This window comes from Pundamilia nyererei, unplaced genomic scaffold, assembly GCF_000239375.1.
Source record: "Pundamilia nyererei isolate P.nyererei 1_Seehausen unplaced genomic scaffold, PunNye1.0 scaffold00381, whole genome shotgun sequence".
NCBI classification, from domain to species: domain Eukaryota; kingdom Metazoa; phylum Chordata; class Actinopteri; order Cichliformes; family Cichlidae; genus Pundamilia; species Pundamilia nyererei.
The window spans coordinates 109,668-124,021 of NW_005187782.1; the positions used below are offsets into that span (position 1 = coordinate 109,668).

At 39.4% G+C, this 14,354-nt stretch overlaps 1 protein-coding gene across 1 annotated transcript; it reads right to left on the minus strand.

Annotated features, from left to right (window-relative positions):
- Positions 1–1,412: 1,412 nt before the first annotated feature.
- On the minus strand, positions 1,413–12,637 carry LOC102197095 (putative all-trans-retinol 13,14-reductase). The gene is made up of 12 exons (XM_013915856.1): positions 12,607–12,637; positions 12,034–12,216; positions 6,565–6,703; positions 6,306–6,408; positions 5,395–5,590; positions 5,111–5,308; positions 3,990–4,109; positions 3,745–3,883; positions 3,335–3,444; positions 3,060–3,226; positions 2,287–2,446; positions 1,413–1,601 (listed from the first exon to the last, which is right to left on the minus strand). The coding sequence occupies exons 1-12, from the start codon at positions 12,635–12,637 to the stop codon at positions 1,450–1,452; spliced, it is 1,698 nt and encodes a 565-aa protein (XP_013771310.1). The 3' UTR covers positions 1,413–1,449.
- Between the last annotated feature and the right edge of the window lie 1,717 nt (positions 12,638–14,354).

The window sequence follows — 14,354 nt, forward strand, 5'->3', positions numbered from 1 at the left end:
AAAGTGAAAGTGTTACCATCATGGCCACAATGTCAAAAGGCATCACAGCTTCAGTTAAGGTGCAAGTAAAGAAAAACTGCAAATAACTTTCCAGTGGTTAATCTACTTATTCAGAGAGTGATTTTGTGCTAGTTGTCTAAGCTAGTTTGATTGTTCAGCTTCATGTGGTTAATCACTGATATTTGCTTTGAATGATGCTTCTCTGGCTTCTTGGAAAACCTGCACTGAACACAGATCTGTAAAATGTTAAATAAATAGGTAAAACCAGCAATTTATGCATCTCTCTGTGTGTTTGTTTGTACCCTTTACGCATTGTCATGTAGCTGTATTAACAGCTGTGCCCTTATTATAGAAAATTATTGGTTAATGTGCTTGTTGTATTTTACAAATATTAGTAGATATATGTAATATGACTGCAAGCTCTTTCAGTTTAAATCAATTCACTTTTATATAGCTCCAACAGCAATCCCCTCAAGATCCCAGTATGTTTTAGGGTTTTCTACACTCTGACATTGATAATTGAGGTACATTACAAACCTGAATTGCTAATAATTAATTCAATATCCTTTTGCCACAATATCCTTTTGCCAATGGTGCCACATGGGGGCATGTGGCACCATTAAAATGTGGTTCTAATAACATGTGGTGCTAATAACTTGATTAATGGCTTTGTGGCATTAATGTTCTTATTGCCATCAACCTTATTGTGTTTTTTACCCCTTCCAATTCAAGTACATAAACTTATAGTGCGGGCTGTAGATTTGATTTGTCCCACGAGGATAATATGATGAGTGACCAGGATGGATAAAAAATTAGTATTGAAGGAGCAGCTCTAGTTTTGTGGTTTGGAGATAAAGTTGGAGAGGAGAAGTTGAGATAGTCTGGACAACAGATTCTGAATGTGAAGTTTTCAGGTAAAGACCACAGAGAAGATTAATGGGTGTAGTAAAGGAGGACATGCAGAAGATTAATGTTTCAGAAGAGGATGTTAGAATAGATCAACTGTGGTGGCCCCTAAAGGGAGCAGTCGGAAGAATCTGGTGATTCCCGGGAAGCTGCAGTATGTCAATAAAAAGACTTGTAAATGAATAGCTTAATTGTTTATTAAAGGTATCACTGTAATGGTTTATTGCAGGCATCTCACATGCAACTGGTGAGGTTTTCTTTAAATGAAAGCTCAATGAAAAGTGAATGAAGGTGACATTTGGCAGCAGGTTTAAAATGTCTTTATCACTTTTAAAGAATCCAAGAACAGCTACAGCAGAAGCAGTTATGGTGGTGGACGTGCAGATTTGTATTCATCACTCACACATTTGTTTACACATTTAATTCAGCTAACCTTACAGCATGACTGGAAACTATCCAAAAATATATATCATAAAAAGCATTAAATCTTATCTCGAGACGTGAAATTTTATGTACTCGAGAAGAACACAGACTCCACCACAGCTACCAGGTTAATTTGTGACTACTCTGATTGCGTTTGAGGCGGGTCTTCAGGGCTAGAAGGTCAATGTAGAGGATCTGATTGAGGACAGCTGACGCACAAAGCAGTCCACCGTGAAGAGCTCCAGCCATGCCATTGCAAAATACGTCCTGACCTGAACACACACAGAAACATCAGGAAATCATTGCACTCAGAGTTTGCATATACTTAAAGAACTAGTTTGTAGTTGAGTTTGTAGAGTATGATTGTTGGGGCCATTTTTGTTAAATTCTTGGGAATCATACTTTTTTATCCATTATTGTTTTTTCTTAAAAACAGTAAGAATATACTAAAGCTAGTTTGCTTTTTAAATCTGTAATTACATTTTTAATTTTGGAAAAATTTTCATTACTGTGGTAACTTTTGGAACCTCCCATTAATTAAGAGCTTAAGAGAACACTGTGGGGTGCGGTGGAAATCTATTTTGTTTATCAATTGTCCAGTAAGACGACAGGAGGGTTTTAAACGGCCTTTTTTTTAAACACTTTTTGAACTTGTGGAATTATATTAAATAATTATATATATTAAAAGTGTAATTATAATAAACTTTCATTTACATCTAAGTTGTAAGAAATTATTTGGTTGATTTTTGGTTCATATTTATATAAGAAATAAACAACATATGTTTTTCAAAGAATCAAGGAAGTGCATTCAGAAACAAACTACCGGTTACCACCCATGGCCTTTTCTTGGAGTATTTTTCTTTTGTTTCTTAAAAGGCTGTGACAAAGATGAATTATTGTCACTGTGTGAGTGAGAATCTTAGTAAGTGTAGATATGGCTGGGGGAATGAGAATCACCTGTTAAATAGAGACCGCTGATGGGAGTCTGTGGTCGTGTCTTAGCAATCGCTTCTGGCTTGAAGCGCTCCAAGTTGTGTTCAGCTCCATACATCTCACCTCTTGGAGCACCCAAATAGTGGACGTTTGTTAGAGGGGTTGCAGCATCTACCATTACTACCTGAAAAACATACACGTGTAAATTAATAGAGGATTTATCAATAGAGTTTGGGACTGTGAAATTCCAACTAGTTGTTGTACAAGTTGAGCGGATAATGAAATATACAGAGATGTTAGTGTTGCTTTTTGACAGTTAAATTGTGGACATTAAAAAAACTCAGAGCAGTTCTGTTGTAAAACGACAAAAGCATACATATGACAAGTGATGGAAGCCGGAACATTTTTGGACTTTCCAGCTTGAAAGGGATGACAATGAGCTGAGAACATGGAGCTAACAATGACAAAGTCTTTTTTTTTTCTTTAAATTTCTTCAAAGCATATATGAGAATTCTCCCATGAGGGGTTAGATGTCACAGGGTTAAAATTCAAGCCTTTTCAGTGATTTTCAGCACCTCTACAAGTCCATTTTTAACCCTAAACAGTTAAAAAAACAAAAAGCAACTTTTGAACAGAAAACAACTGTTGAGTAATGCACAATAGCTTAGTTTGCAAACAGATTAAGTTAATTGCATAATTTGACTAAATGTGATAAATCAAATTTAGATCATTAATGAATCAATCAGAATACATTGTCTGTGCAGACTATGAACACATTCACAAGTATCTACACACACCTTGTCTCGCAGATTAGGGAAGATGGTTAGTGCCCATTCCAGCAGCTCTTGGGCCATACTGTTCTTCAGATCCACGTAGTCCTGTCCCCGTTTCCCAAGCTTGGTCCCCTCCCATTCCTCAAACCATTCATAGCGTGCCATGGTTAACAAAGTCATACAGGACTTACCTGTGAAGAGATAGGAAGAAGAATAAAGGGTACTGTAATACTGTCAAACAGTCAGAGTGGTGCATCAAAGATGAACAGGTGAATTTTGTCCATGCAAATGTGCATTACCTGGATGTCTGATGCTGGCTGTTGGATCTTTAGCAGATGGAAAAGTGATAAACATCATGGGAATGTTTCCCAAAACCTGCTCTCTGCTTAGAGATGAATACTGCTCCATGCTTCTCACACAATGTTTTGTACAAAGACACAAAAGAAAATTTGTTAATTCAATCCATTAAATGTTAAATACACTGCAATGGCGATAAGATAGGGTTGAATTATTATTATTATTATTATTATTATTATTATAAAACACATAAACATGGAAATATTTAGATGGAACACTAGAATGACAAAAAAGTATAGACCCAGATACAATTTTTGACTAGATTTTTAGAAGAAATCGGATAGAAGTTAGAAGTAGAAATAAAGATAAACTACAAAGAGATGAAGGAATGAAAGAAGAGAGGAAAACCTACAGTGAGTCCAAGTCATTGTCTTTATACATCCAGAAGTTATTGGAAACAATGCCTAGCTCCTCTTTGGTTCCATCCAGACCAACAAAGACCAAAAAGGAACCCATGCCATGATGTACCATACTCAACAATGACTGGATCTCTATACAACAGAAAACATATAGAATCTTTAGAGGGCAAAAGACACTTCAGAAAATGCATGACACTTAAATTAAAATCAAAAACAAGTGCAACACATCGACTGTTACCTGGTTTTTCTTGTATATTGTGAGGTAGAAACTTCTGGAAGGTGTTGAAGATTCCAGCATTTGAAATTACAGCAGGGGCAAGAACCTCTATCTCTTCTTGTCCTTTAAGAACCACCACACCTGAAAGATACACAGTGTTATCCTGATATTATTACTTGGTGGAGATATCATTTTTGGACATTGGATCACACTTGCTCCTGTTTCTCAGATAATGTAGAGTTGCTTTGGAAAAACAGTAAATCCAAACTTCAGATAACCTGAGACATTAATTTCAAGACAAAGAAATTTATCAATAAAGTTATCCAGTCTAAAACCATCATGACATTACAAATTTACTACCAATGAACTAATATCTAAGGTGACTAAAATTCTACCAGCAAAACATTTGCCACTAATTGCCACCTCATTTTACTATCTGTAACCACTAAGTAAACAGAGATAACTGCCCTACTTTTAATAATCTGGTCTGACAAATAAGTTTGTCTCACTGGTTGTTGCGGTTTTGTGCAGTAGGATTAAGAATGTGTTGTTCTGAAGAGCTCAGTGAATTAGAGCATGGTACTGTAATGGGATGCCAAGCCATTTCATGAAATTTCTTTCCTCCTAGATATTCCACAATCAACTGTACTTGGGATTTTTGCAAAGTGGAGGAGTTTTGGAACTACAGTAACTAAGCTATGAAGTGACCATATAAATTGCAGAGTATGGTCACTGAGATGTATAATAATGCATAAAACTCTGCTGAATTAGTCACTGCAAAGTTCTTCTGGCATTACAATCAACTCAGAAACTGTGCTTCAGGAGCTTCATGGCTTGAGTTTCCATAGGTGAGCTGCTGTGGGTTTAATGTGTAGATATCCCAGTACTTTTGCCCATATAGCATATACTGACAGGTTGACATTTAATATTGCAAAAGATCTGCTGTAGTTTGCAACAGAAAACATTGAGCAAACTTAGTATACTTTGAGTACATTGTGCAGTCATACAAGTTAGTAATTCAGGCTGTGTCCATTTGGACACTCGGCTAGACCCACAACAAGCCATCAGACTGTCCTCAAAGAATTTGTCAAGAAATTAAACATGAAATATGAAGTTATTTTCTCTCCCCCTGTCCCACTCACCATACGCCTTCCCCTGTTCGTTGACAAGGATGCGTTGCACTGGAGCCCTGACTAGGACTGCACCACCTGCTTGCTGAATGACTGGGATGATGTGAAAGGCAAATTCACTTGCGCCCCCGCGTGGATAGTATGCACCACGCTTGTAGTGGTGAAGGAGGAGGGCATTAATGAGAAAGCTGGAGTCTTTAGGAGGGACACCTTCAAGAGAAGAAGATGAAACAGAACCATGAAGACAATGTACCGTCTGATCTGAGTGGCAATATGCCTTTGTGTGTGTCCAGCACCATAGAACAGGTATGCAGAAAGTGCCTGCAAGTCCTTGCTCTGTGTGAGGTGGGATATTAATTCTGAATGGCTGGTTGTTGCAAGACGAAACACTGAAGATATCCAATGTAATAGGCCAGTCCGGATGAGAAAGTTAACCAACCAGTACGGAACGATCTTCAACATGGCAATAAGTGGCGTCCTCTGTGAACCAAGCTGTAAGAGAGCACACAGTCATATTTATTAATGAGAGCCCTATCTACGCTTATCTGGCACCATTTATAATACAAGTGCAGTTCAACGGTTTTACTGTTAAGGTGCCAAAATCTATTGAGCAATTCTTCCAAGTTCATCGGGGAAGAGCAGAACTGGTCATCTGATAACAGATTGCTATACTGATTGTATTTCTGGAACTGGATCAGTTAATTGGTGATTTTTGGCTTCTAATAAGTATCCACTATTTTAAGCTACAACCCATTCTGTTTAGCTGATTCATCACATTGTTGGACATGTATACAGTTGCATGTGTGTAAACAAGTAAGTACTGCAAACAAAATAGAGCTCAATGGAAAAAACTCATGCTGGATTTTTGTATTGATATGGACAGGGTAAGTTGTTAGGAACTGAATGAAACAGATAAAACAGAAAAAATAGTAGTTTGAATTAGATTTCCTAGAGTCTTTTGTTCCTTTTTTGAGAAGTACATATCCAGTGGACAAGCAAGCATTTGATCCTCTTTGAAGCGGTGTAACAAGGTGATAGTCTTGATATCACAAGGAAAGCTAAAATTCCTGCTGCAAGATGTTTGAGGGTTTGTTTTTTTTTGCTTATGCCTTACATTTTAATATACTAGTCCATTGCATAATCCCTGCACCCTTCTTTTTGAGGCATCCACTTCCTTATGATTACCCTTGCTTCTGTCCCTTTTTACCTTCATCAGTCTCATTAATTCATCAATGGCTTCTTCTTCTCCTGGAAACTGATTCTTCAGGCTGACTGCCATTTCAGTCTTCCCTGCAAGGACATGGTACTCCCTGAGAATGATGGGAGATTGGAAGATTTATGATGAAAGTGAGGAAAGATGTGGCACTAAAGGTGGGAAATCCAGTTTGTTTCATTTGCAATAGAAAGTTGGCAAAAAAGTTAACGAAAGTCAGGGATACTGAAACAAGTAACAAAATCTGATCTACCTGCGCTGGTCATGCTGACCTAGGATCACTGTATCAAAGTGCTGCTCCAGCCTCGCAAACTGCAGCTGTCCCTCTGTGATCTGATCCAAAGCAACCTTCAACAAGCTGTTCTCATGAAGCTGACCCAGGTAATGGATACCTGGTGGTAACATAATGGGTTTAAATTCACTTGTGCATTTTTTCAAAAATGTAAACAAACAAAAAAGAAAGAAAGCACAAGCAGTGAAACCAAATTAATCTCTCACATTTAGATGAACCAGTTTTTTAGGGTTTCTTAAGAATTTCACGATAAAGGAATCAAGTAACTGTGCAGTCATAAAATGGATAGTACTGCATAATGGGTTACATCACCCATACACAGTGTTGGGGAGTAACGGAATACATGTACCGCCGTTGCGTATTTAAAATACAAAATATGAGTAACTGTATTCTGTTACAGTTAACGTTTAAAAAGGTGGTATTCAGAATACAGTTACTTTGTTGAAATAAATGGATTACACGGCGGTATTTTCCTGTTTCATATTGTCGCGGGTCAGGACTGTTTGGGTTTTGTTTGACAGCTACGTTCTGTTGTTCCAGGGGCAGTGTTACAGTTGCCATGGTTACAGGATGACACGCTCTCTCTGCAACTGTGTGTTTCCTGGGTGAGAGAGCCCTTTTTGTTGTTGTTGTTGTTGTGCTAAGCCAGTGGTTCCCAAACTTTTTTTTGCTGGGCCCCCCTTGTTTTACAAGAAAAATGTTCGCGCCCCCCCCCCCCCCCCTTCTCGCGCGCACGCACGCACAAACACATCCTCCAACCACACACACCCATATTTAGCTCCATTGCGGTTTATTTCACACCTCAAACATTTAGTAAACAATTAAGCAAATACAAGTAATCTGCAAAAAATTACAGGTAGTAATAAAATAAACTACTAACTCTTTTACGCTACGTCCACACCTACACGGATATTTTTGAAAACGCAGCTGTTTCGTCCACACTAAACGGCGTTTCGAATCACCAAAAACGGAGATTTTTTTAAACTCATTTTTTGCATTTACGTGTGGACGAGGAATACAGAGTTGGTCACTTAATGTCAAAGGTATGTGCCTTTCTCACGTCACGCTGTGTGCACGTTATTTTTTTTACATGAGATGAATTGCAGAATAACAGATAGAGACAAACGACTGTTAATCTGACTATCTGCAGGTTTTACACGCTTACATACAGACGGCATGTTACTGTCCCTTCATTTAGAAAGGCAGAGGCCTCACGTGTAATTATTTTACATGTAGTTTTTTTTTTCATGTGTAATAATATTCAACATTGCTATCAATACATTTTTCAAAAAATGCCTCTCTGTGCAAAATGGGTTTAAAAACATAAACGACTGTAGGATCCTGTTTGTCCGTGATTTGAACAGCCCAGCGCTGCTGACACAGGGAAAACCAATTCTGCAGGGGAGACCTACCTTGGCACTTGTGCAGGTGAAACCAAAGGGCAGATATGCTTCACCATATTTTCTAGTCTTTGGCTTAGAATGAAGTTGGTTTGGAAACATATTCAGCGATGCTTCATCTCCTGCTTTGTGTTTCTGTGGGCACCCTGTGCTAGCAGTGTCTAAGCGTTTTGTTTTTTTCTCCCCCCTTTTCATTCTGCGCCCCCCCTGCAATGGCTCTGCGTGCCCCCCCGGGGGCGGGCCCCACACTTTGAGAAGGTCTGTGCTAAGCTATGCCGAGCAGTTGGGTTACCGGCCGTGCGTTTCTGTTGGAAAATGAACGGCTGTGCTCCCTGGCAACTCGGGGAAGCAAGACTAAATGACACCTCTGTCTCCTCCTTGTCTGAGCTAGCCACAACATGTATAATACACAGAGGTATTTTCCTGTTTCATATGTTGGGCTACACCCTCTCTATTTTTGGTAATTCCACGCCAGTGGAAACCCCCAAAAAACACGCATTAAGAGGCTCTAATGCCTTTGTCTCAATCTTGTGCCTCATAATGATGTGAAGAAATATTTTTAAAAATGATTTAATATGAAGGCAATAGGCAGAACGCTACCCTAAAGAATGTAGCCTCATGGGCAGTGTAGTCCGTGCTGCAGGGACTGCCATACCTGTTATTTGTCTGTGAGCCCGAGGAGGGAGAAAAATGAGAGTGGAAAAGTATGAGCTGTCACCGAGAAACAGGAGATGGAAGCATGTAAATATAATAATAACCACTGCAGCCAAGCAGAGTGCCTGACGAGCCCAGTTGTAAGTACGCTATTAAGACTCGACTGTACCCGTGTTCATGTTTTCTCCGAAACAATAAGTTCCGTTGGAGCAGTCTTTCAACGCCTCTCGCCGTCTCTCACCTCTCTCTGTCTCTCGCAAGCAAACTTGACCCAGACAACAAAGTAAAGCTATTTTTCGGCTACGAGCTCGACACGGAACCCGCCGTATTAGCCAGAGGTCCCTTTACTACGGTTCAGAGCTGTGGACCTTAAGTAACAGTAATAAATCACATTCATGTTGTTGTAAAAAGCATGACAATTTATTAAGTAATCCAAAGTATTCAGAATACGTTACTCTCATTGAGTAACGTAACGGAATACGTTACAAAATACATTTTGGGGCATGTATTCTGTAATCTGTAATGGAATACATTTTAAAAGTAACCTTTCCCAACACTGCCCATACATTAAATAAACATGTTTAATCTACTTGGACTGAATTATGTGTCATGAATGTTTAAAGCAATTAAATATATTTTGACTAGTGCTGTCAGCGTTAATCTCGTTAAAATGACGTTAACTCCATAACCATTAAAGCGGGGGCTGCACAGCGTTAACACGTGTAGAATGTTTAGCTTATTTTAGAGTTTAGAAATGTGTTAACCTAGAATGTAGAACTATTGTAGAGACACTGCCCTTAATATAATAAAGGCATCACTGTGTCGTGAACTTAGGAGTAGATTGTAGGAGACCCCTCCCCCACTTGAACTGTGAAAGTAAAACAGAGAGGAGTTAATGCTGAGTGGAAATTCCCCAGAAAATGTTTGGGTGGGGGTCTCAACATTTGTAACTGGATAACTGTGGTCTGGAAGGGAGATGGGTTTTATGACCTCTAGGGAGTCACCTAAACCCACAGTGTTTTAACTGTCATGCACACACATCCACACGCACACTCACTCATGTGCACTCACACATACACACAGGTATGGGTACACAGTGACACACGAGCACTCACATAGACACGCGGGAACGCGCACATGTAGGCATTCATGTGCTCGTGCACATAGATACAGACACAGAGTTTGCAGCACACCGTGGGGGGTTTATGATAGGGTCGCCCCTACAAAACTGTATTTCACAGACAAAGGAGTGTAGATTTTGCAGAGGGGCACTGGCCTGGCAAGTCTTCCCTTCTAGAAGATGCATGCTTAAATGAGGGTAAATGAAGATGAGTAAAGATGAGTAAAGATGAATAAAGGTTTTGTGAAAATGACTACTGAGTCCAGTGCCATCTCTGGATGCTCGAGGAATAAAAAGAACCGGGGTAAAACTGATTACGCAACACACATTAACAAGCTAACTGTGCTAACACGTTGACGCAGTGCAGCTCCATGCACGGGGCGATCCGCGTTAACTAGCTAACGGAGATTTGCAGCATTAATGCAGTTATGGCATTAATGTCATTTTAACCAGATTAACGCTGACAGCACTAGTTTTGACATTTTTGGTCTCTATAACAAGATGAATTCTCAAATTGGGATCTCTATTATTATTTATTTCCATTCATTCACAACATGTAACAAGTTTCAGATAAATAATATTAAATTATGTAAACATCCCTGTGTGCATAATATACTTGGAAATTGTCAGGGTCCTGGGTGTGACCCAGTGTTTTGTGTGTTTGTAATCTATCCCAGTATTTATTGTTGTCTGTGTGTAGAAAAGCCTGTGTTAGTGTGAACTACATTACCCAGCAGCCTCTGGGCAGTGATGGGATTCATGGGACTTCTGAGCTAGATGGTCTTCGTTTGTTCCTGGGCTAACGATTGAGGAGAGAGCTGCTTGGAAGGGAAGCAAATAGCCCATCCTGTATTTGTTGGGAATGGTGTGCGTCACATAAACGTGAGTTAATGTTCCATGCTTAAGATGGTTACACTGCTACTTGTGTGTATTGGTTTTAGTTACCTTTAGTATATGTGCTAGTTAGTGATAGCTATGGCAGCCCAGTTATTTGATTGTTTTGGGCTTGTTACAGCTTTGTTTGTTCCCTCTGTCAATTTATGTGAATTTGTATACTGTAATATCACTGTATTATGTAGTGGCTAAGTAGGGGCTGTTTACTAAGTGCATCAGTGTAAATAGGTCATCTCTTGTGTTGGAGTGCCCTCTTCTGGCGCCTTTTGGGTAGTGCCTTAGTAAACGTGAACCCTGTAAGAAGTGGTATAAGACTGATTTGTAGTGGAGGAATTTGTTGCCAGTTTTCTTAATCTTTAATCTGTATTCATGTTGTAATGCATACCCTGTTCTTAATCATAGAAACCACACCATATCACCTCTCCACATCCTCCTACTGTATGCCATACCTCCCTGTACCATCCATCTGACCGCCAATAAACTCCACCTGTGGTAATCTAATCCCTGGATGTCAGCCTCTCCTTCTGACCGAGGATAGTTACTATTGCAGCACCACCCAGCATTAAACTGACGTACACCATTCTGTACGCTGTGCCTCCCTTATGTTTGGTCTCTGTGCTTCTCAGTTGCTCTGTCTCCCCTGTCAGTTGTATCCCCTAGTCAAGTCCGCGTCTCATTGTTACATTTCCTCTTTTACTTTGAAGGTCTGTGTCCTACATGAATGTATTGAATTTCATTTCTTGTCATGTCTGATTTCTCAAAGCTGTGCTCTCCCCCTGTGTCTCATTCCCCTCATTATTCCCCAGTGTATTTAAGCCCTGTGTTTCGCTGTGTCAGTGTTGCTTTCCCCCCTCATGGCTGTGTTTCTCTGTGTGTTTCCCGGCGAGTTTAGTTTATTCTTTCTCAGTTTAGATTAGTTTTGTGTTGTATGCGTTTTCGTTTGCCTGCAATAAAGCTGTGGTTTTTGAGTTCATCCTTCATATCTGAGATTGCATTTTGGGTCTAACTCCTGCCTGCACACAGCCAAAAAAACATGTATTTTTGCCCTGAAAAACATGAAAAACATCCTATTAATGGTAATGCACTTAACTGAATAACAATCCTCATGGTTCTGATAGTAAATAAAATTTAATTTTTATAATCATTTTAAATTTGGATTTAAAAAAAAATATATAAATGAATGTGAAATTTGACCATAGCTAATTTTAAGATGTGTTGAACTCAACAAGAGAGCATATGAGATTAGGCTTAAAACTCCAGCTATAAATTTGAGCATTTTAGCAGTTTGTCTTGTTGGTTTTAAAGATATATTGTTGTGAGTTTTATTTTGTGGACTGGTGTGTGTTTCCTTCAGCAGCTTACCCACATCAAACTCAAATCCTTTATTTTGGAAGGTGTGTGTGCACCCTCCTGCTTGGTCATGCTGCTCCAGAACTACAACCTTCTTCCCAGCTTTGGACAAAAGTGCTGCTGCCGTCAAACCTCCTATGCCACTGCCAATCACCACTGCGTCCAGATCAGCAGGAACACGGTCCACACGAAATCCTGTGGGGGAAACATTTCAAATCAGCCTGATGGAGGATTGTGAGGGTTTCTAGACACACGAGACAGAAACAGAGGTTTCTGATGGCAATGCAACCTCCACAGAAAGATCCACTTCAGATGTTTGTATAGCTAGATCTAGAAAAACAAATAGGGGTTGACACAAAATTTCAATTTACATGTAAATATGAAATTATTTATAAATAACAGCTATGAAGTTGTGTGTATTAAATTATTTATTTTCTATTCTAAAAATACATTTTCTTCAGAAGCTAAAAAATGACAAGAAAATGTAAGAAAACACTGGTGATTTGAGCTGTGGTAACTAAACGAAAAGCTTAATGTTTAGTGTAATTAACACTACAGCTGAGGTCAAAGGGAATGGCATTGTACTTGAGCTGTGGTAACGCACAGATTTCCTCATCGTGGGATCAACAAAGTCTTATCTTAAATTTGCAGGTGTTGCTCATAAACCAAAATACTGACAAACTGATCCATTGACTATCAACATTATTAGGAAAATTAGTACTTCTTCTCAGTTTTAAGGATTTATTATGACTAGCACAAGTAAGAAGTCTTGATCAGCAGAGTTTTACAAATTCTTCATTCCTTAAATAAAAACGGAGTAAAAACTAAGCATCAAGTAGTCACCAAATTGAGCACTGCTCCCATGCATACATTACCTCTCTTCAGCCTGGCATCCCTGAGTTTGCTGTCAGCGACAAGGGGTCCGGGTGGTCTCAGGCACGACTCACTAAATACCTTGTAGCGTTGCCCCACTATCAAAAAGAAAATGACAATAACCACCAGCAGCACGCAGCTGAATAGACCAAGCAGCCACCACCACATACTAGCTGAAGGGAGCTTTGCACCTTCTACACTGACAACAGGAGAGAGATCAGAGGTAAGAACGAAGCAGTGAGGAGATCAAATGGGAAGCTTTCCAACCGGGCTGTAGAGGAGAAGACCCAATGAAAAATGAAAACTTTGTTGTTTCTTATAGTCATGAAGTAACAAGCACATAACATGTGACATTATGTGAAATCATACCACAGAATTACAGGAGTGGGAAATGAATTTTCCACAGTAGGCGAGCACTGGCACAGAATAGAGGGCTGGTTGTATGTGTGTGATATCCACATCCAAAAAAGGACTTTTATTTACAGCTATGTGACTGTTTAGCTTAGATCACTGCAGTTCTGCTTTATGATTGTGAACAAAAACGCTTTGAGAGATCAAATGCAGTGACTGAAGTTCTTAGTCCTCTGGGAAATATGTAAAGGTTACAAATTCAGAGGGCAATATTATACACTGTGAAAAGACTGCTGAGCAGCAAAGTTGCTCATACAGCAAAGTATGATACATGTGATGAACAAAATTGGAATTAGAAAACCAGTTATAATGTAACCAGGCAGAAATATAATTCATATATTAGATTTGTGTGCAGACTTTATTCCAGGATATTTTATTATTTGGAAGATTTTTGTTATTTTGAAGGCTCTGCTGAGAAGTCCTGTTCTGGTTTCTTGTGACATTCTTGTATCTTTGGTTTCACTTTTTACTGAAAGTGGAGATAATTTATCTGAATTTCAGGAGCAGGACCACACCTCATAAACTACTCTCACGGCTCTGCATCGATGCATGCCTCCTGAACCTTCATAACGCTCAATCATTACTACTTCACAAGGATCCCTTCTTTGAAGATCTACTCGGCCTCGGATCTGCTCCCAGGCCCCTCTGAGGCCTTCCTCAAACCACAGCATCAGTTTATGATTCTTCATTCACTATTGTCAAAACTAAATGTGGATGTGGTCCCAGCTAATGAAAGAGCAACACGTTTCTGTTTTGTGATTCTGTGTTTTGGTACTTGTTGGCTAAGTGCACAGTGGGGTTTTCCCTGACTGTTCTTTGTGCCAAAAGGCAGAAACACAGTTCAGAGTACTCACCTGGCCTTTTTGGAATCACTGGATGGGATGTGTGTGTGTGCGTGTGTGTATATGTGTGTGTGTGTGTGTATGTATGTATGTATGTATGTATGTATATATATGTGTGTGGTGACGGGAATGGGCTACAGAGTTAAAATTTTCTGGAAGTCAGAATCTCTGGTGTGCTGCACCTGACATGTGGAGAGGTGACTGAAT

Bases quoted from the DNA above. Each gene is read 5' to 3' on its own strand.
- LOC102197095 (XM_013915856.1), bottom strand. From the start codon at position 12,637: ATGAGGAAATCTGTGCGTTACCACAGCTCAA. The intron at 5,309-5,394 runs GTGCTGGACACA...CTTCTCTTGAAG, and splicing joins TTCTGCATACCTGTTCTATG to GTGTCCCTCCTAAAGACTCC. The intron at 3,445-3,744 runs GTAGGTTTTCCT...TTGTGTGAGAAG, and splicing joins GACAATGACTTGGACTCACT to CATGGAGCAGTATTCATCTC.